General features: G+C 32.2%; 3 protein-coding genes across 6 annotated transcripts; 1 reads left to right on the top strand and 2 right to left on the bottom strand.

Moving 5' to 3' along the window:
* The first annotated feature begins 2,329 nt into the window (after window positions 1–2,329).
* Window positions 2,330–5,502, top strand: LOC111900378 (uncharacterized). 4 transcript variants are annotated; one of them, XM_023896265.3, is made up of 3 exons: window positions 2,330–2,505; window positions 3,356–4,850; window positions 4,925–5,502. In XM_023896265.3, exons 2-3 carry the CDS (start codon window positions 3,375–3,377, stop codon window positions 5,255–5,257), a joined length of 1,809 nt encoding a protein of 602 aa, XP_023752033.1. In that variant the 5' UTR covers window positions 2,330–2,505; window positions 3,356–3,374; the 3' UTR covers window positions 5,258–5,502. The 4 variants fall into 4 exon arrangements, with proteins under 4 accessions (XP_023752033.1, XP_023752031.1, XP_023752030.1 ...); XM_023896263.3 differs by lacking the exon at window positions 2,330–2,505 and adding an exon at window positions 2,512–2,967 and having other exon boundaries at window positions 3,363–4,850; XM_023896262.3 differs by lacking the exon at window positions 2,330–2,505 and adding an exon at window positions 2,512–2,967.
* Window positions 5,503–6,772: 1,270 nt separating this feature from the next.
* Window positions 6,773–10,110, bottom strand: LOC111900377 (adenine nucleotide transporter BT1, chloroplastic/mitochondrial). Its single transcript, XM_023896261.3, has 9 exons — window positions 9,945–10,110; window positions 8,348–9,453; window positions 8,156–8,274; window positions 7,954–8,078; window positions 7,763–7,862; window positions 7,607–7,681; window positions 7,440–7,523; window positions 7,260–7,345; window positions 6,773–7,175 (listed from the first exon to the last, which is right to left on the bottom strand). The coding sequence occupies exons 2-9, from the start codon at window positions 9,381–9,383 to the stop codon at window positions 7,046–7,048; spliced, it is 1,755 nt and encodes a 584-aa protein (XP_023752029.1). The 5' UTR covers window positions 9,384–9,453; window positions 9,945–10,110; the 3' UTR covers window positions 6,773–7,045.
* A 6,611-nt stretch (window positions 10,111–16,721) lies between these two features.
* LOC111900376 (kinesin-like protein KIN-14J) lies at window positions 16,722–21,195 on the bottom strand. Its single transcript, XM_023896260.3, has 14 exons — window positions 20,932–21,195; window positions 20,379–20,547; window positions 20,190–20,273; window positions 20,030–20,107; window positions 19,402–19,948; window positions 19,211–19,306; window positions 18,945–19,124; window positions 18,745–18,851; window positions 18,487–18,665; window positions 18,251–18,415; window positions 17,722–18,139; window positions 17,335–17,636; window positions 17,086–17,240; window positions 16,722–17,001 (listed from the first exon to the last, which is right to left on the bottom strand). Exons 2-14 carry the CDS (start codon window positions 20,499–20,501, stop codon window positions 16,940–16,942), a joined length of 2,496 nt encoding a protein of 831 aa, XP_023752028.1. The 5' UTR covers window positions 20,502–20,547; window positions 20,932–21,195; the 3' UTR covers window positions 16,722–16,939.
* Between the last annotated feature and the right edge of the window lie 1,917 nt (window positions 21,196–23,112).

Here is a 23,112-nt window from a genome sequence, read left to right as displayed (position 1 = left end):
AGGTACATAACAACCACATATATTTATTTTTCCATATATATATATATATATATATATATATATATATATATATATATATATATATATATATATATATATATATATATATATATATATATATATATTGTTTAGATATTCATTAAAAAATAACTTTTAAGTGAGACTGATTTTTAGATTATGCATAAAGAAAATTTTACAAATTTCTCTTGAAGATGATCAATTGATCTCCGATCAAAATAATTGTCTATTAATTGGATAAGTCTATCTTCTCGATCTTAATAGATACATATTTTTTTGCCACATGTTACACTCTCATTTATTTTGTTACATATCATTTTATGATTATTTTAAATTAGTTTTTTTCCACATGTTATTTTATGGTTTTTTCTATTTTATTAAATTCTACATAATATTTAAATGTAATAATAAATCCCAATTTTATTAATTGACTTTTCTTTTAATTAAATTTTAAATTAAAGCATCATCAGTTTTCTTTTGTTTATTTATCTAAATTAATAAATTGTTTGTTTAAATACATAGTCCCAATTAATTTTTTCATGCACAAAATCTACATAAACAGTTTTGTCTATCGAAATCGTTAAGTTGGTCATCTTATACTCATGTTATGCATGTTCCCTTTTAAGAACATTTCATTATTTTTTATTTTCGTCCAAGAAACATGATAATTACCAAAGTAGTGCGTTTATACTTTATATTGTAAGTTACTTTAACAAATCAATAGGAAATTTTCTCTCATTATATAAATCAACACAAAATTACATAAATGATCCTTATTATTTATAAAAAGTCATAAATCTAAACAGTACAATTTTTTCTCGACGAAGATGGTCTTTATAATTTCAGTTATTTGCATGGTTGGTCACCGACCTATCTAAAATATTTTTTCTACCCCTTTTATTATTGTGTATCTTTTATTTATTTAACTAGTCTTTATATTATTCATAAATTAGAAAGAGCCTTACTATACCCAACCACTCGCACCATATTTTTTTTTTCTCTCTTCATTCTTCTATTGTCCACCTGTCCACCTGCCCACCTGTCACCACCACCGCCCCGCACCTTCCATTCCCATAACCAAAAGACACCATACAATACCAATCTAGGATACTCACACTCATAATATATTAACCAATTTAATGGACTAATTCCATAAAAATCAAAGAACACATAACACAATGTGCACGCAAAAAACTTAAAATAATATGCACAACCAATCAATGTCAAAATGCGTATAGATATGCACAACAAACAAATAATTCGCCCATATAAAGGTTAGAGATATAAAGAAAACATAACACATAAAACATCAATCAAAACTAAAAAAAAAAGATTGAGAATGCCAAGAAACACACCTCTTTGTGTGTATGTGTTTTGTATCCATATTCTTTTTGTAGGTTTGAGATTGAATTGTGCATCATCGATAACATTAAAGAAGGAAAATAACATCACATATGTGCACGTTGCCTGATAAATTAAATGAGGCAGAAGGGGAAAAACCTCCAACATCGCTATCATCTTCTCTCTACAAACAAAAATCATAGTTTCCATACCTCAATCTTCATCGGGAGAGCAAAAGCGTCAACAAAGACGAAGGGTGACGATCCACACATGAGTGAGAAAGGGAAGAACAACGACAAAAATGGGAATGGTGGTATGTTTAGCGATGGAGGGTTCGAGTGGAAATTGGGGGGGTTAAGGTTTATGTTAGTTTATTCATATAACTTAAGACTAATATAGATTAAACTTAAAAAATAAAAGATAAAAAATAATAAAAATAATCGAATATATATTTTACATGGGTCATGGACCAACCACACAAGAAATTAAAAATATATATACCATCTTTATTAAGAAATAAATTAAATACTAAACCTATAACTTTATATAAAACAAAGACTATTTACATAAATTTATAAAAAAAAAAAAAAAAAACCAATAACTAGACATGTATGACAATTGATAATTATAGACATAATAAAATTGGAATAGCACGAAAGAAAAGAATCAAACCAAATATATATTTCCTACATAACAATATAATATTTTTATTACATTTGTACTTTAGAAATGTAAAGTAATAGAAAGAAATATTAATTTGATTATATAAATAAAAGTAGAATAAGTAAGAAAAAAAAAAACTTATATAGTTCAAATCAAATTTTATCTAACATTGTTCAAGTGTTCCGTAAAATCACAGGGGTTAAACTGTAACACCATCAATTTAAAGGGAAGTAAAGTGATTTTTTAGTCGAAATTAAAAAGGAATTGCAAAATGGGTCAAAGGAAAGAAGATGCTTTTAGCAGACATCACCACAAACCATGGCAGCTCTATGTCTCTCCTTCTCTGTGTCTTATTGTGGAACCATGAGAGAGACTGGTAGATCATATACATACATACATATACGTACAGTTACACGTATACAGATTATTCATAGAGAGAGAAAACCCTATCATTAGTAGCAATAGCAGCTCTCTCACTCCAAGGCATGCTTTCTCTCTCCTCTCTCACTCTCTCTCTCCCTCTCTCACTCTCCACAGTTCACCTTTTGCTTTTGTGTTGTTTGTTTGATTAGTATTCATATTGTTTGCTCCCTTTCTCATCACACCCCGCTCCTAATTTATCTACATTGTGATTTGCTCTTCGAGATCTTTCTTGAGTTGGTGAAAATGTGTAGTGTTAAGAACTTAAGGATCGGGAGAATAATGGAAAATAGGGTCTAAAGATCTGTTGGGTTTTCTCTTTCAAGACCTTACCTGAATTAGTGAATATAAGCAAATTAGCATTTACACAAGAGGTTGAAGCTGATGGAAGCTATGATTTTATAACTTGTGTTGTGTTTTCGGATACTTAGGGTTCACTTTATCAAGATCTGGTGGGTGGTGGTGGGGTAGTAGTGCCAGATCTCCCAACAATCATTGGTGCTTTGTTTGGCCTGCAATGCAAGCGTATGTATATAATTGCAATTATATTACTTTTTAATCATCTTGTTTCTTTATCATTATCACTATGTCCTCCACCTGTTTGATACTTTGCTTCAAAGAGATATCTTGAGTGCTTGTTTTGATTTTTGTATAGCGTTTGTACAATTAATTAGGGCTCAAATATTCTGTCAACTGAACTTGTCTCTCAAGTTAGAAATTAACTCCGGCTTTTGCTTTTGGTGAGATCAAAGATTAATCACTGTAACTAACTGTATAATGAGATTCGTGAAAGATGGGGTAAACGTGAATCCTTTTCATGACACTATTATATTCAAAACTCTTTACTGTTTCTTGCTTTTAATTCTTTATGTTTTTCTGAATAAACTTAACCGTTGTGTTCTACTGATTAAAGGCTGCAGATCTTATTATAAATGGGTCAAGATTTAGAGCTGGATTTTGAAAAGTACTGTGTAGTGGATGCAAGTCCCAAGACTGTTCTTCCTTCTCCTCATCATCATCATTCAAATCTTGAAAAGAGAAAGGTTAGAAAGAAACCTAAACCCAAGTTCAGAAATGAAGTATCATCATCCTTGAGTCAAAACAAGGAATTTACAGAAATAACCTTCAATCGATACCGAAGTGCATCCTGTAGAACTGCTCCTTCAATTAGGTTACAAGTTGATGAAGAAGCGCCAAGAAGAGGTTCTGTGTATCAAAGCTCCATAGAATCAAGCAAAATGAATAGACTCAGTGAAGGGAGAAAGAAGATTGAAGTTTCAAGAAAAAGTGATATTCCATTTTCATCTGAGATAATAGTTGATTCCTTATGTGGTTCAGATGAGGATACTAATAATAATTCAGTCAATTCAGTCAACAAGGAGAATCTTTCCATTTCAATCCCTTTACACAAATCTCTATCTTCAAGATTATCAATCCCCCAATCTCCCACCAAATCAGAAACCGATTCTTCTTCCTCATCAAAGACTCGTTTCAGTCCTTTCAGAAAGATGTTTGACCCCTTCACAAAGTCAAAGTCTCACAAGATCGAAGAACCGAATGAAGCGACATCATCAAGAAAGACTACTTTGAGAAAATCATTGCTAAATGATTTCTCAAACACTGATGAGGGTAAGAAAAAAGATTCTTGTAGCTCAATCCTATCATCATCTTCTTCTTTTTCTTCTTCAGCTGCTCACTTGAGTGGGATTCTTAAGGTGAGAAACAAGAATGGGATGCCATATTTTGAGTTTTCTGTAAAGAATCCACATGATGTTTGGGTTGCAAAAACATGGAATATGGGAGATGGATTTAATTGGGTGTATACTTTTCACATGGCTCAAAACAGAAGATCGAGTAATGTCAGTGGACATGGATCATCTAAAGATCATCATAGAAATGGAAGTAAAGAGTTTTTAATGATGGCTCAGATGCAAGTTTCTTGTTATTTATGTACAGAATTGATAAATCCAGGAGCTTTCAATAACTCCATGCTCACAGAATTTGTGTTATATGATCTTACACGCCCAAAAGAAACCCAAATTGACCAAGAAAGAGTCAACAACATTAATTCTTCAAATTCAAATCCATGGCCTGTGAAAGATTTACATCCGGATCTTGAAACTGCAGCCATTGTTTTACAGTTTCCATTGAAACACAAAGAAGGGGATATGAGAAATCATGATGTTGTTGAAACTTCAACCCCAACAAGAGTTAATGTGGTGATCCCTTCAGGTAACCATGGTTTGCCATTGCCAGGTGGCGAAGGTGAAGCTCGTGGTGGGGCCTCCCGATTACTTGACAGGTGGCGAATGGGTGGAGGTTGTGATTGTGGAGGGTGGGACATGGGGTGTCCCCTTGTTGTTTTTGGCAATCATCACGTGAAAACAGATGTGGAGATTTTCTTCAAGGTAAAGCTTTTTACTTTATTATTATTAGAAGTTATAGAGTATAAAAACTTATAATGATGTTATTATTTATACAGGGGAGTAAAGAGAAGATGCCAGGTTTGACCATGAAGTTGACCGAAGAGGGACAATATGTGGTTGACTTTCATGCACAGTTAAGTTCACTACAAGCATTCTCCATATGTGTTGGTATGTTGCATGGAACAGAAGCTTCCATTGTTGCATGTGGAGGAGATGTGAAGAGGAAGATTTTGAAATGTGATTCTTTGAGGGTTTTTATTGAGGAGGAAGTCAAACACTTGATGGAGGCTGTGGCAGAAGGGCAAAAAGGGAAATCAAGTAAGAATGTTGATGAAATTCCACCTACTTTTGTAGTTAATCCACCGTTTTCTCCAATGTCTCGTGCATGAATGATGGATGAAGCCTACATAATCTTTAGATAGGTTTAGTTTGTTAGGAACAATTTGAGGGGGAAAACAAAATTGTTTATATTGTTGGTTCTTTTAAGAAGGCACGGGGAAAGAGGATTTTTTATAAAAAAAAAAAAAATTTAGTTTTAGTTTTGTAAGTTATATGAAGGTGGTGTAGTAAGATATGGAGGAATATTTGTATCTCTGGAATGATAAATAATAAGTTGGTCTGTTATACAAAAGAATGTGCATTCCTTTCTTGTTGAACAGAAAGTTATTGGAAGTTTGCAAATGCGGGTGGCTTCTTTATTTCAAGAAACTTAACTTCAAAACAAGCATAGCAATAAAAGATAGCAACTTTTGAATTTTGATCTTCATACATCTTAAGTTATTGTTTACGAATCCTCCAAGGTATTTTCCGCTCTTGATAGATAGATATCATGGCATAAAAACTTGTTAACTTTATGATATGCCAACTCAAGTCAGTAACTCCATTTCAAGGCTGAGGCCGAAATACTAGATACTTGTTTGCAAAAAGAAAGAGTCAAGCCTTTCTGGCATTAAATGGTGTTTAATGTTGCACTAATTACGACTAAGACTATATTTTTGCCAAGGGCAAAATGTTAATTATAACGTCTAAAATAACTTAGATTATGAACCACCAAATGACCTTTGGCTTAGCAGTATCAGGAGAGTTGACGGATATGTGTCCATCAGTCAAAGCCAAAGGTTGGTGGTTCAAATCTAGTTGGATGCGTGTTTGAATGGTTCTATTAGAAAAACTTAGATTATAAACCAATGTAGAATCACATTGAAGATTTTACGAGAATACTTGAGGACCATTTATACCGATGAAAATCTCTTTAGCATAAGCTTCACAATTATGAGATTTCTACTTGCATGAAGCTCATTTAACTATAGAGACACAACATGAAAAGAAATTGAAATTCGAATTTTTGTTCGTGTCATGTACAAAAAACAAGACATCATGTTGGTGTTTAAAATTCAACACAGTATTAACATGTTCTTTTAGTGTTTGTCTTGTATGATTAAGTATGAATTAGATAAAATTGTAGTTATTTTATGTTATTTTTATTGTGTTGACCGTGTTTTAATTGAGTCGTTTTCGTTTAAGTTAAAAATAATATAATATCATTTCGTGTCATATAAAAAAATATTGTGTTATGTCAGATAGAAAATACAAGATTTGATACCCTTACTTGACTATTTGAGTGAGTTAAGTGTGGAAGCAAGTACAAGTTATTTCTAATTTTATGATTTTTATATATTCTTACCTTATCTGTTTTATCTTTTTAGAATATCAAACTTGGGTGTTCTTTGGATTTATGAATGTAGCTGACGTATAATTGATGGGGTCATTTAGGAACTATTAGATCATTTTTTTTTTTTTTTTTGTGTGTGTGTGTGTGTTGGTGAATATGTATGAAGTAGCAAGTGGGAAAACATTTGAATCATATCTCATTATATATGTGTGTAATAATAAATAATATGCACTTGAAAAAATAGGCAACTAATTTCAGCGACATTCTACAAAAAGAATAGTTTCCTTTCCTTTCCTCCCTCGATCCTCACACATCTTATCTTCTCTAGTAGTATATGATAGTATCCTTCTCTTTACATGAATTTTGCACTCTAATATCATATGACACCTAAACTAAAAAGAATCAAAACAATCATATCCATCCATCTTCACAAGAATCAATTGATTTGTTTCCCCTCAAAAATGCTTCAATAATCAACAAAAACAAGCTATTTGGTTTTTACTTTTTATGATGAAGATTTGAGCCGAATAGGTCTAGGTTCAGCTTCCAAAGAAAATAACCTTTTAAAGGACTCATAAGATGCAAAAAATAGTGCTCCCTGAGTCATGTACATGGCCAGTCTTGGAGTCAACCCCCTGATTCCATCCATCCATCCATTTTCAGAAAAAAAAAAAAAAAAAAACAATAATAAATTTATTTCTTGAAAGTGAATTTATTACCTATATAGACCCTTGGGTCCTTCATGTTGGGCTATGTCTTTAAGAGTGTCAAAAACACCATGATAACGGTTTACAGATCCAGGTATCTACACAAAATTTATTCATATGAGTATCTTTTATTTATTCAAATCTTTTGTTTATTCACAAATGAAAAATGTTAAAAAGTAAACACAAACAAACCTGTGTCTGCAATCTTGTCTTCACCACATCAAAAGGAGTTGTAAATAAAGCAGCAGTAGATCCAGCTATTCCTCCACATAATAGCTATAAAAAAAAAAAAAGAGTATTAATAACTAATTACTAATCACATTCTATTACCTAAAAAACTTGAAGATCAAAAAACAAACCGTTGATGTTGTGGTTGGTTGAGCATGTGCTTGATGCAAAGACATCATCTTTTTCAAACTCTCGTATGTATAGAACTAAAATAATAAATATGAAAACTTTGTTAGATTTTACACACAAAAATTTAAGTTGGATTATTATATCTAATCTAATCTAACCTTGATAATAGAATGAGGAACATTCCTACAAAGTACAGCTCCCCACCCATTGTATAATGATGAAAAGCCACCCTTCCCAACAATCCCCGAAAAAGCATTCCTGTGATTATAAAATTACAAAATCAGTTAGTTGACCAGAAAAGTCAAAAGTTATTAAAAAAAAAAAAATAGGATCATATTCATATTCATACCAACAGCTGTGATAATGTGAGCCAACTTGCATCTGCTGCTTTATTCGCTCACTTGGAGTAAAAACAAATGATGTGGCAACACTTGCACAGCCTCCGGCTATGCAATGAGCCAATGATTGATGCTCCTGAAATTTGTAAAACAAAGCATCAAGAAAACTAATTCTAAAATATATGGAAGAAAACACAAGAAAACCCTTTTCACCTTGGCAAAAAGGGGAAGCAAAGCCCCCTTTACTGATTCATAACTGAAAGTGTAAATTGCAGAAATAGGTGCTGAAGAAGCAATATTGCTTGTGATTCCGCGATAAAGTCCTGATAAACCTGCAAAAAAACAAGATTAGAATCAGTTTTAATGAAATTCCTTCAATAACAACAGAGTAAGAGTGCATAATACCTCTTTCAGATATTATTGACTTGCTAATATATGGAATGGATCTTTGATCTCTAGGACATGACTGAATGACAGTCTTCACTGTATCCATGGGGTGCAGACACAGGCTAACAAATATTCCAGCAAATGCTCCAGCAAAAGCATGCTCTTGTTTTGCAACTCCATGTTGTGGTTTATATGATGTTGATGTACAAACTTCCTGGTTGATAAATTTACTATCTTGTCCCTCTCTCATCTCACTTGACTCATTCTCTTTCTCTTCTATAGGATGAAGAAGATAATCTGAGCACAGAGAAATAACACTTGCACTACTTTTGATCATATTGTTTGTATTTTCATGTGATGTAGTCACATCATTAAGTCTAGTAGCATCATCTGGATTGATTGTTTCAACACCATTTATTTCTCCAGCATTAGAGCAGTAATCGGTTCTTTTCTTATAGGTTGCTCCTGAAAGCTGTATGTCAGTCATCCATCCATATACATTTTGGAATTCATATGAGATCATTACACTAGAAACCCTTTTTTCTTTGCAGGATCTCAAAAGGTGGTAGAAATTGTGAGAATCACTGAAACAATCAAAAGAAGAGAGTTTTTTGGCTACATGTAAAGAATCCAGGTCTTTTTGCACATCTACTGTAGGTGAAACATGAGTTTTAGCTTTAAGATTGATAGAGACATTCTGAGTTTCAGAGGGAATAGATGCAATCACATTCCCTTCTTCTGCTGGATAATAAAATGTGTTTGCTTTTTGAAGGTTATCATTGTTCTGTGTTGATGTTCTATGGCGTAAAACAGGAAGAGATGAGGTGGCAAAATTCCATAATTGGCCAGCTCCTGATATGAGATCAGTAGTGCTGACGATGGATGATGACCTGGATTCAGCTTTTTGAGAAGGTTGTTTCCTGCTATCATGGGAACTGGGAGCATAATCTTCACGAGTAACATCCACAAGGTCAAAAAAAGGTCCTCCATGAGGATTATATCTATAGTTGATTGAAGGTTTGTCACTTGTACGAGATTGAGAACCCCCAGTCATTGATGTGATTCATACAATTCAAGAATTCCCTTTGAGAAGAAAGATTGCAGGTGGAGAAGTAGCAATACAACTGCAAAATCAATCACATCATGGTAACCTTATTAAAAAACTTGCTCAGAATATAACCTATGGGTCTTAAATTTGAATCCTTTTGTGTATTGCCCATTGAAATCACTGATTTTGAGTCACGACAAGCTAAAAAAACATCAATGAGTCTAAGAACAGAATCATATTCGAGTTCATAATATGTAGTACTTGATCAACCAAAGCAAGTCAACCCTAGGCAATACCGAAATCACCAAAACCACAAAAAGGAAAATGCAGATTGAAATCACATCAAATTAATAGATAAACCAAATCCAGGTACTACTGACATGAATTTATCGAAGCAAACGGTTCTCAATTTCTAAACAACAAGAAAGCGTATACAAGTTCCTATCAATGGTTATATAATATCCAGGTCTTGTGCGCTATTTCTACAGTTCTACTAGATTTGTGCAATAATCCCACACAATAAAAATTTACGAATAATTCGAACAAGCGTAAGAAAAAATTAGAAACCTGGATGGATTGTTGGATTGCGATAAAGAAAGAAGCATAGGGCTTAACGTTGTTGGATTCATTTTCTGTAAAGCTAATTTCAAAGGAGTGAGGGTTTAGTGGAGGTTTTATATGCAATGAAATCTATAATAGGGGTAACGAATCTATCAGATCACACAAGTTACAAGTATCTTTCCATCCAACTTAAAAGAAAAAGAAAAAAAAAACATTTTTGCCTATTTTTTCTGGCAACTGTTTTTTAGATAAATAGGTCCTTTATTTAGTAATGAGATTGAGCTTATTATTAAAAAAATATTTTCTATACAATTTTTGCATATACAATTTCAAAATACGTACTCTAAAATGAACATTATTAAAAAAATATGTTATATACAGTTTGCTTATATTACAGTTGGAAATATATAATATTCTATTCTACTTCTAAGTTGATTAAAATATTTACTTAAAAGTATTTTATGTTTAGCATTATATAAATACATTTAAATTAATATTTTCTGGATGAATGAACATATATATATACTTCAATTTAAAAGAATATATTAATATGTTTTTTTAGACCATACCATCGAGGCTAACAATTTAAGTCCAAAATTAAGGGTTTAAAGAAGGGATAATGACTTGAAAGGGTAACGAACTTTCGACTTTTGTCACATTTAGTCACTAAACTTTTTTTCATTATCTATTTGTCATTGAACTATTGAAATTGTTCATATTTTACCCTTATGACCGGCTGTTACCGGTCATAAGGGTAAAATGTGAACAGTTTCAATAGTTTAGTGGCAAATAGATAACGAAAAAAAGTTTAGTGACTAAATGTGAACAAAATCGAAAGTTCGTTTCCCTCTAAAAAGTTCAATGACTAAATGTGAACAAACTTCCTATTGTATTATGTTTTAGCAAATTATTTATTTTTGTTTAATTGTAGCAACATTTGTTGATGAAGAAATCTATGAAATAAAAAAACAAAATGTAACATCCGGATTTCCAGGTATCATAATTTAAGTATTTTTCTTTTGAGTTAAGAAGAGAGACTCGACGAGTTGACGCCTCAACTCGTCGAGTAAGGTCGCGACTGATGACTCGGATTAATGAATGGACTCGACGAGTCCGCGTTGTTGGCAGAAACCCTAAATCTTTGGGCCCGAGCCATATTTAAAGGCACTTATGACCTTCAATTGCGACTACCTTTCCCATAAGTGAGAACCCTAGCGAGCTTGAGTGTGTAGAGTGAAAGGAAGAGCTATCTTGAGCTTTTTGGTGTGATAGATCTGGACACTTCTAGGTCCAGAGAGCCGAGAATATGAAGCTTTAGTAGAGTAAACCTTGGGGTTCGAAGTTAGGAAACATTTATGGGATTTTTATGGTATATATAGTTATTTTCATCTTACACATAGATATGAAGTATTTTATATAAATTACGTGCTATGTATGCATATTATTTGAATACTTGTTGTCTATGCTGGATGAACGATTTTATACATGTTTTAAAAGATTTAAACGGTATATTTATTTTATATCTACAAATATGTTGCGGATGAAACATGGGTAGATGAAATAGTTGGTGTGTGATGAAATAAAATGATGAGAGATAGGTGATGATAATTAGGTAAATCGATGATGATGAATATGTGATGTAGGATGAAAGGAGATACCATAACCTTAACCGACAATGTGGCGATGTAGTCATCTATCAGAGTATAGATGGCGACCACGGACTATTCTAGACAACTCAGTGGAAACACCAGCAGGCCTATAACCTGTAGGTGATGAATTACGAGTTCAGGAGATGTTGTAACTACGTATTCATGCGATGATACTCTAACCCCTTACTATGAATTACGAGTTCAGACGATGTTGTAACTACATATTCATGGGATGTCACAAATTACGCATGCCAAACTAATGGTCATAATTCACATCAGTGAGAATGATTCATTTTTTTGTAAAACCAAAATCAGATTGAAAATTTTGATTTTTTATTTTGGAAAATGTCAAACCATTGGTTTTTTATTTCGGTTTTGGTTTTTTGTTTTTTTTAAATATATTTTCAGGGTTCTGTTTTTTTTTTTTTTTTTTTTATTTCATAGATTTCTTCATCAACAAATGTTGCTACAATTTAACAAAAACAAATAATTTGCTAAAACATAATACAAGAGAAAGTTTGTTCACATTTAGTCATTGAACTTTTTAGAGGGAAACAAACTTTCGATTTTGTTCATATTTAGTCACTAAACTTTTTTTCGTTATCTATTTGTCATTGAACTATTGAAACTGTTCACATTTTACCCTTATGACCGGTAACAGTCGGTCATAAGGGTAAAATGTGAACAATTTCAATAGTTCAATGGCAAATAGATAACGAAAAAAAGTTTAGTGACTAAATGTAATAAAAGTCGAAAGTTCGTCACCCTTTCAAGTCATTATCCCTTTAAAAAATCAATAAAACTTACGTATAAAAAATATTATTATAAACTTATTATTTTATGATCAAATAAAAATTTGCTTATCAAAAGTTAATCTTTATTTTATGTAATTGGATTATTATATTAATTATAAGTTTATAACATAGAGTTTTTTTGGATTAAAATTCAATTATAAGGCTGGAGGGAATGATTTCATGTTCCCTCATGAAACCGCAGCACCACGTAAACACTATCTCATTCTTTACCACAAAAATGAGGTTTCATATCACACCCAAGGAGCACATTTGAGTTTTTTTTTATAAATAAAAAAATCCATTGTTTGTGTTCCAAAGGGTAAGAAAGTCATTCAATCACAATCACCTAATGAGTGCTCCCGTCTGCTACCATAGTGCGACCCTAGCCGCACCCAAACCGGTGGGTGGGTGGGTGGGGGAATAATAATTATAAAGTGTTTGTCGGTTAGTAATAATGTAATGTGACATAAAGTGTGTAAGACCCATAATAGTCTAAGGGTCTAAAATGTAAATATAGTTTGTCGTCTTACAATCATGTGATTGTAATAATGTAATAGTCTAAAATGTAACCGGCTTTTTAGAGGCTATAAATAAGGCTTTGCCCATAAGGAATAAAGCAGTACTTACATTATTACTAAACGACAAACACTTTATAATTATTATCCTACCAACACGTATCATAATATTGTTCGCTGATGCAATGTAGATTGGTGCCTTTAATTATGTGCGAGGAATTGCCCTATTGAGTAATGGGAAGCGGGCTACTCCCCGAAAATACCCCGCCCCTAGGTTCATTTGTCGTTGGGGCTAAAAATCTTCCTTGCTCGTTCCTAGGTCTTGTATTCCATTATTTTGGATCGCCGTATTATTCTAAATAGATGGTATCGATAAATCCATGAATAAAATAATCCCATAAAGTCATAGGATCTGATAGATCGGCTAGGAAGACTGCTTTGGGATGCAAGTCATGACGAACAAAGACATTATTGAAGACACGTATCATTTCCGTGTGGAAGGAAATGTAATTATTATTTGTAATTATATAAAAAAAGTATCGGTAGGATAATAATTATAAAGCGTTTGTCGGTTAGTAATAATGTAATGTGACATAAAATGTGTATGACCCATAATAGTCTAAGGCTCTAAAATGTAAATATAGTTTGTCGTCTTGTAATCATGTGATTGCAATAATGTAACCGACTCTCTAGATAAATAAGGCTTTGCCCATAAGGAATAAAAGGGGAGGGGGGTTCCGGCCTAGGTGGCACCGGAGGTGCGGTCCTACCGCGTCCACTCTCATCAGTCTAACACTTTTAATTGTTGATTTGAAAATACATAATAAAGTTAGCCTAAAAATAAAAGTAATAGTCACTATTTTATAGCATTGCAAATTCTGAATTATGATTTTCTTTATATTGTTCTAGTGTACTTTTAAGCAAACCTATTTATCAAACCAATAAGCCATCGCATACAAAAGTAATATAAACAAGTACCGGCAATTACAAACTTAGACAAACATGTACCAAATTTATTTTTAATTCGTGTGTTAAATGAATCAGATAATACAATTTTCATGGAAGAAAAACATAATTCATATTATTTTATTATCTTTTTCGGACTGTTTCAAAGATCCTAAAGGTTTCACTTTGAAAATAATTTTATTATAACTAAATGGCAATACAAACATACGACAACAACTAAATAAAAATCTTTTTTTTAATATTTTCCAAGCCCAAAAATTTGTCATGAATATATTCGATTAGATTGTGAACAAAGAAGGAAATCATTTAGATTGTTTAATGTTTCTAGGCATTTAATTTTCCTTCTTTCCTCTTTATATTTATGCATGTCATTGTTATCATAATATGACATTGTTATGTGGTGGAGTTTTTCTAAATAGTTTCAAATTTCATTAAGATTTGGATAAGACTATAGTAATATGAACTTACGCTAGTTAATTCATTTTGTGCCAATTTTTTGGATTCACTTTATAAGCAAGTGAGAAAGATTGTCTTTGTGACAGTAAGAACCGACAACTTTTTTACATGTTTTTAATTATTATAAGTAGGAAGTGACTTACAATATTCTAACTTATTTTAGTTTTAAGCTTAAAGACCAAGTTTGTAATTTATGAATGCTTTATATTAAAAAATATGGCATATAACACACTTACAATATGTTTTTTTATATATATTTTCTATCTTTTTTTACCTCTAAATTTATCAATAAGCATGTGTTCTTTCGATTGCAACATGCTTTTATCATGATTCAAAAAAATAATGATCATGCTTATCAAACCATATTATGAAGTGGTTTATAAAATTACAAGATTGGAATCATGCTTCTCAGCATCCCTACTAGAGAGCGTCTATCTCATAAGGATATTATGGTGGACTCGATTACCTATGGATGGCAAATCGGATCATCGTGTCGTGTTTTTGTCTGAAACAACACGATACGACAATGTTTTTTATAACACGAACACGACACGATACGATGTCGTGTTTTATTCAACTAACACGAAAATGAACCGATTAAAAAACAACAAACACGACATGACACGACAAAGATTACATAATATAATAATTAATTAATTTAATTAATACTTAATCATACATAACACGACAAACACGAAAAACACGACTGACAAATGCTAAATCGTGTCAATTTCGTGTTGGATTTTGAACACGACACGACGTCATGTTTTTTATACTTGATACGAACACGACACGAACATGAATTCAAATTTCAGTTTCGTCCCAATTTCGTGTCGTGTATTTTTGTCGTGTTGTGTCATCAATTGTCACCCCTACGATTACCTGCCCCATTTGTTCCCGCAGTGTGGAGACAATTGACTATATTTTCGCAGGTTGTGCCGAGTTGATTGTTTTATAGTCACGTATTGCTGTTTGGTGGGATCTTCAAGTTCCGACCTAGCTTTCTGTCGAGTCTCTTATCTTGCGGTCAAATTCTATCTCCTTGAGACCAAGTCAGCAAAAGGCCTTTAATGGAGTGGTTTTGGTTTGCTTTTGGTGTATTTAGAATTTCAGAAATTCTTCGATTTTTGGAGCGGCTACTCCTAGGAAATCTTTACTTTTTGATGATGTTGTTTATAGGTCATTTTTTTGGATTTATAATAGGTACATTAAAGTCAAGATTAGCTGAAATTCTTGGCTTCATAATCATATTTCTGCTACAACTTTGATGTAATTGTTTTTTTCTAGCTTCTTGTTAGTTTTATAAAATTCACCGTTCCAAAAAAAAATTATTTAAAGTCAAATAGTAGAGGTTGACGAGAAGCATGTATAAGGTATTATTGGTAAGACATGTGACTATAAATATCAATCAAAAAATATGATGAGGGCATTTAGTAAAAGAGAAACATCTTAGATGACGTAGAAGAAGTTACTCTAGAGTTGATGTTTAGTACAAAATTTACATGAGCATATCGATAGTTTAACCTATTTGTTTTCCAATGTTGATTTTGATAATACTTGTTTGTAATTTTATATCTGAAAGTGTAGAAAAAATATATTTAAAAATTAGTGTATTTTTCGAAAGAACTTTTTTCGAAATATGTTAGGAATGGTCGTGTTCAAATGTCATATTTTTAGACAGAAAAACCAATAACAATTTTCATAGAATTGGGTTTGATCACACATCGGGTCATGTAATCAAATCAAATTATATGACCAAACTACAAAAGCATATATATTAATGTTAATGTCAAATATGTGAATATGAGTGCAATTATGGACATAAACATGTGTATGTAAAGTAAACAACCTCATCAAAAAACCACATGTACACATGTCTGAGACATGAGTATGTTATGATCATACTCATGTTTGGACATGTATTCAAATCTATCTAACCACCACCTATGGAGATATTTGGTGAACTATGTATTCAAATCTTCAATAATCCTTTTATTACCATAACAACATGAAGACATGAGAAGTGACCATGATCACCACCATAAAAGATCGTCACAATTGTCCATTAATCACCACCACCGACAAAAATCAATATCTTAATAAAATCAACCCACTTTTACAAAGCCAATAGAACATGCATACTTTCGGTACAAAGACAATACCTTTGTAGTTTGTAGGTCCATTTGCTAAAATTCTAAAGCAATTTTGTCTATAATCAAAATGAAAAAGATGTCATAAACGTTTATAGTACTTTCCTCCCTCATCTCTCCTTCATTTTTGTTATGTAACTTCCATCTTTATTTCTACTCATATCAAATAAATAAAAAGACACCCCATGATCCTTATCTCTCATTTACTCTTATAGGACACCTACAAAATAAAGTATCAAACAACACATAGCAATAATCATCAACCCTAAATCTTGAATAACATAATCCACTTTCCACAATCGATCAAGAAAATCTTGACCTCTTTACCCCTAGATCTAACACTCTAACACTGTTTTCATATATTAAATTTTCACAACCACAATTGTTTTCCCATGAACACAAAGTTCATGAATAACATACAGTCAATGCTAATCTATCTTACGTAACAGTCATGCCATTGAAGATCAATCTTCACCTTCTCACACCAGGTTTGACCGAAGAGCTTCCGGGAGTTGACTTTTTACCACTAGAACCTGAAAACATCATTCAATTTAGCAACAATTTTCACAAAAAAAAAAAAAAAAAGAATGATCAATTAAGTAAGATGATGTACATACTTAATGAGACACGTGGCAAACCCTTGGTCAATGATGTTCTAGAAGGTGCTGCTGCAAGCCGTTGTGAAGATGAAGAAGAACCTGTCTGCACCGGTTTTCTAGAAGAAGCCGCCACCTTTTGCGGGGGCCTCGGAAGTTTAGCTGGTACATTCGGCCTGAAAAAAAAAACAACAAAACAAAAGAATTTACAAAAAAGACGAATTTGCCCCTAAAGGGTAAAAAAGACATTTGGGTAAGAGACAGACTCACTTCTCAACAGGCGGTTTTGAAGCTCCGGGAAAAAGAGTCAGCTCAACAATACTACTGAGTGAGCCATCAGTCTCTGTCCCCATTGAAAGTCCACCATCAGAAATATCACTTAATCTCTCTTCTGAATCATCTTCCCCTAATCCCAATATCTCAATATCATCATCATCATCATTCAGATCTTTATGGGAACTACTTTCACTCAAACACTCGCCACGTGGCGGCGTCCCATTCGTCGTCTTCCCACCCCGTAACCTCACCATCTCCTCATCTTTCTTGCTCAACGCGTCTTTCAAATTACTCACCTACATATAATAATAAAAAAAAGTGTCATGTTAAACTACTTAACGTAATGTGAAATGACGAAAATACCCTTGGGATTTTGGGTACCTGTTCCATGAGCTCACGAACGCCCCTCGCGTCTTTATTACTACGGGCTGCACCCAACTCGACACCCGACACTCTCTCGGCGAATTTGAGAGTACTGATAGTTTCTGAAAAGGATTCCACATCGGGATTCAGCTGTACAAACATGAGAGTTTTTGCCTGTCCACCCAACGAGCTCTGTAAGACTTGAGTCAACTTGCTGTTTCTGTATGGGACGTGTTGACTTTTTTGGGCAAGGGCAAAAATGACATCTCCTAAAGCGGATAAAGATTTGTTGATGTGTTGAGCTTCACGGAGTCTGTCTCCTGTTGCTTCTGACCGGTCAACCCTTTCACTTCCCGCAAGGTCAACCAGATGTAAGTTGCCACGTAGGACACCATTTGTCTCCAAGTCAACTCCACGAACATGAACAGTCAACACACTGACTCATAAAAGTTTTACACACCCGTTAAAAGAAAGGAATACCACTGTACTTCACTCCAATTTGCCCTTCAAAAAAATAAAAATAAAAATTATCATTAACCATTCTCACCTGTGGGACCGGCTGCTTCTTTCGTTCAAAGCGGTGGCCCCCACAGCCCGATTTGTTAACCCTAAATTCATCAATTCCAAAACATCTGCAGTTGATGTCACTGGGTGCATGCTGGCATCAGGCACTGCTAACCCATTCGGTTGAGTAGAGTTCCATATCCCGAGTGTGTGAAAAGTCAAGGTCAAAACTTTTAAATAAAAGTCAAACTACAAAGTCAAAGTCAAATTTAAGGATATCTTCTCTGAGTAGTGTCACTCGTTAACAGATCACGAACTTGTTCATTATATATTTCCACCATTTGAACACCGATTTCGTATTCAAATGAGCTTCTTCTTGTTTGAGAGAGATGAAATAAATCATTTAAAGCTCGATAATTTACTCCCCAATCTTCTGGAGATGACACATTAGGCCCCGTCTAGAAAAAAAAATTATAAAATAAGTCGAATATTGTATGATAAAATTTAAATTTATTAACATAAAGATTTAATAATTACCATAGTATATGTCTTCCCAGACCCTGTTTGACCATATGCAAATATGCATACATTGTATCCATCTAACACCGACCGAATGAGTGGTTGAGTGTCAACAAATACATCCTCTGTAAAAAAAAAATTATAAAAAAGTCATAAGAATGTGTTATTGTGTATATAATATAATACAAAATGATAATGGTAGAAGGAAAAAAAAAAACCTTGTGTTGCTGAAGGGCTAAAAACTTTATTGAATTTGAAGAGTCGGTGGCTTTCTTTGATTTGTTTTGAAGGATTTGTCACAATTAATTCACCATTTTCGCCAATATACTCTATGGTTGTTTGTTTTTGACTTTGACCCTTGAGAAATGGTCTTATACGACAATAAACCCTAATATTTCCTGTAAAAACAATAAAAGAAATTAGTAAAAATTGTATAATGGTTAATGACACATTGTGTTTATATCTCTATATGCATTTTAAATACCTTTCAAATCCTGTACTTCATTGTACAACTTCCGGTTTTCTGTAAGGACTGTATGGTAATTTTGCGCAGCATCTACAAGCCCTTGAATCTTCATTCCTATTCAAAGTCACAAAATGTTAAAAAACACAAGATGTAAAAACAAATGTTGTTTAATTTATGAGAAAAGATAGATGTAAAAGATGAAAATTTACCAAATTGATTAATTTCTTCGGTGTAAATCTGTTGTGTCTTCAGAACTTCTTGCTTAATGGATTCAGAACCAATTCTTAATTCCTTTAAAGATCCAGATTGGAAATCCATGAAGTTTTTGTAGCCACGTTCTTTCTTTTTCCATCTTAAGAACTTGGATTCTGTGAACTTTTCAAGTTCTTTCACCTTCTTTCTTGATCCAATAAGAAGATTTTCAAGGTCTGTTATCTTGTTCTTCAGCTCAGATTCAACTTCAATCCCATGTTTTTCAAGTTGTACATATCGAGTCTCATATGTATCCCTTGTGATTTCTATTTCCTGTTTTAATTTAGAAATCTCTAAATTACACTCATTTTTCTCTTGTCTAAGCCTAATTAATTCTACATCTTCAAGTTTTTTTATGTCTTCTATCTTCTTTTTCTCAGACTTAATAAGCTGGAGTTGGTTCTTAATGAGCTCATTTTCTTCTGCAGCTCCAATAACAAGAGATCCAAGCACTTTAAATTTTAATTGGTATTTCTCCTCACGTGTCTTGTATATATTCTTTTGCTATAAACACACAAAAAAAAAACAATATTATATAAGTTTAAAGTGAAATATGAATATTACTAAAAAATCTTTAAGCTTTACCTTCTTGAAATATTCTGCTTGCTTTGAAATTTGTTGCTCGGTCATTTGAATGAGCTTTTTTAATACACTGGCAACTCTCTACATGATAGAAGATGAACTTATTGAAATGTTTTACAGAAATGGTAATTTATCAGAATTTAGAACCCAATAATTGACTTACATCCGGTACATCTTCTTTCTTGTTGTCAATGGTGTCATCAAGAATCTTGTGAACAATTTTAAAAAGTGATCGAGAAGATGCATTCTGTGTATAGAAGTTGAATTTGGATTAAGGTGAAGATAAATTAGAGCAAAATGTAGATTTTACAGTTTAATGAAAAGGAAAAAAGAAAAGCAGTAGATTGTTAACCTCTAAACTGTTAAGTTTTGTCAATTCTGGCACTTTAGCAGCAGGAAGACATGTGCCATTTCCATTGATTAAACCATCTGATTGGCTGTCTGCACTTCCATTTGAATCTTGGTGAAGATCCATTACAAACTAGCTCAACTTTTGCTTCCTTGAATATTAGGAGATAGTGCTGAAAGTACGAATAATTGTTAAAATTATATGTAAAACCCAGAAGATAACAATCAAATGAGACTTTTCCCAAATTTCATAAAAGGGTTTGGGCAACATTGTTAAGCAATTCTAAATTCCATTATTCTCGACCCCCAATTTCAAATTTCAGGAAAAGTAACTCGATTTCATGTATAAAACGTACGAAAAAGAATTACAACCCCACAAAAACCCTAACGCATTTATCAAATGCTAGCAGCATTACCCAAAATCTAGTCAAATCCAATTTATAAATTGAGCTAATTGATGAAATAAATCCATACGAAAGCATTCCATCGCAGATCTACTTGAAGTCATATACAAAAACAAATAAAATTAATAAAGCGACATGGAAGAGATAACATACCTTAAGAAGATCACCGACTAAACTGTTGAACAGAAATAGTAGATTTTTGTTAAAATTAACATTAAGGGATAGGGTTTACGTTCTAATTCTACTGTAATTTCAAACTTTGAAGGTGGATCCACGAAATGCGTATACTGATTGAAGCTGGTTTTTTTCTGAGTTTTGGAGATGAGAGATTGGAAGAGATGAAAAAGGAGATAGACGACTCTTGCTGGCCTGCTGCTTCTTCTTTGGCTTTGTTCCTTTTACTTTTTTCAAAATTAAAAAATAAAAGAAAATGTTTTATTATGAAATTAATTCATCAGGATTCCATTTGCATTCCATTCCCGCCTTGTATACTTGTACCCATCTTGTTGGAAGCTTTAAATATAGACCGATTATAATTATAATTATAATTTCAAGAAGGATGGTATAATCTTTTAATATTTTGGTAAAGCTTTAAAACTTTATGAAGATTTAAATGTATGTAGATTTTATTGATATTATATCATCAAAGATTTAAGATAATATTTTTAAATTTAAAATGATGAATTAGTATTTTTAACCATTATAGTTATTGAAGTCTCTCATTTATGTATATGTTGGAGTAAGTGTGTGATTTATAGGTTACAAAATTAATGACTTGCTAGTAATTGCATATTTGATGTTACATATCAATGATTTCGGATAAAAACCATTTAGGTGTCTTGCCTTTTTTAATGTAGTGTTTGCAAACGGGTTTTTGAAAGAAGAAAATTATAGTTTTAAGAATTTTAACTTTTAGTTTTTAAAAAAATGAATTTTTTTTTTTGAAAGTACGAACATTAACCCAAAAAGTGCTTCCAATAAATTTTGATATAATTCTAACTTTTACCTTTTATATTTTATATATTTCAAATATCTATATTTTTCTATCAAATATTTTTATACAAATAAAAATTAATTTTGTCAAACATAATATAATCCAAATCAAAGATTATTAAAACGAAGAGCTTAAAACTATAGATTAATTAGTCTTTCAGGTCCCTACAAAAACTTCCCTTCAACATTTTTTTTATTAAATTGTTAGACATAAGTTTTATAGTGGAAAAATAACTTGACAGGGTAATTATCTTTTCGTCTTATTCACGTTATTATTTACTTTATAAATGTTGTATATGCTTAAATACAAAAGAAAAAAAAATATAAGAGGTTATATAAAATATTTCACAAAATTAAAACATATTTATTAATTAAAAGACAAAACTGCAAAAAAATGGTCCCTATGGTATGCATTTTTTCTGAGGTTTAGTCCAAACCTTGATTTTTTTTGTTTCGTGGTCTTTTTGAACTAATTTCGTTGCAGATTTGGTCCATCAGTAAAGTGAGATGACTTTAATACCTTTGGGGTATTTATTTTCTATTTTTCTTTCATTTTCTTAAATATTTCATAATCTCTATTCTAATAAATGAATAGTTTTAATCTACATTTGACATGTGTCACTCTAATACAACTCTTCATTAATATCATGCCACGTGTCAAATAGATATATTAGGCAACAATTCAAAATTCAAATTTAATTTTTCTAATTATATGTTAAATTTGAAGTTATAATAACTTTAAAAATTTGATATATTTCATAATTAATGATTTATTTAAAGTAATTGATAAATAATTTATAAATTTTTACTATGAAAATTTGATTTATTTTGTAACCGTGGTTGCACGGGTTATAAACTAGTTATTAAATATACAAAAGGTCTCTCTCTTCTTTCACTTGTACAAAGCCATTCCCCGATTCATCTTCTCCAACCAAATAACCTGATTGCAACCCCAAAACATTACATATGTTCATAAACCACAAATGATGAACGCACCAATTAAATTGATCAGATAAATCCATGCTTTTGATTGGGTACTTGACTCGGTCCCTAATAAAGAATTACTCATGGATAATACCTTACCTCCACAAACCAACTTCTAGTTCTTCACAACAAACCCTTTATAGCTTAGAATATGAAGTTTCGCCGACTCAATGGCATTCAACTCCAACGCCCTCATTGGAACCATGGAACTCGAAAGAACTAATTAAATCATTATCGGATCTTGGTTATGTACAGATAACGAAGGCAAAATGGAGTCGTCAGAAAATGGCCTAAGAGCAATAACACCAGAGGACCGCATGTTCTTTCTGAAATTTCCAACCATTTTACAAATCTAAG

This window comes from Lactuca sativa, chromosome 6 (assembly GCF_002870075.4).
Source record: "Lactuca sativa cultivar Salinas chromosome 6, Lsat_Salinas_v11, whole genome shotgun sequence".
In the NCBI taxonomy this organism is placed as follows: Eukaryota; Viridiplantae; Streptophyta; class Magnoliopsida; order Asterales; family Asteraceae; genus Lactuca; species Lactuca sativa.
The sequence above is the reverse complement of the archived record's forward strand: the minus strand, read 5'-3'. Positions and strand labels throughout refer to the sequence as shown.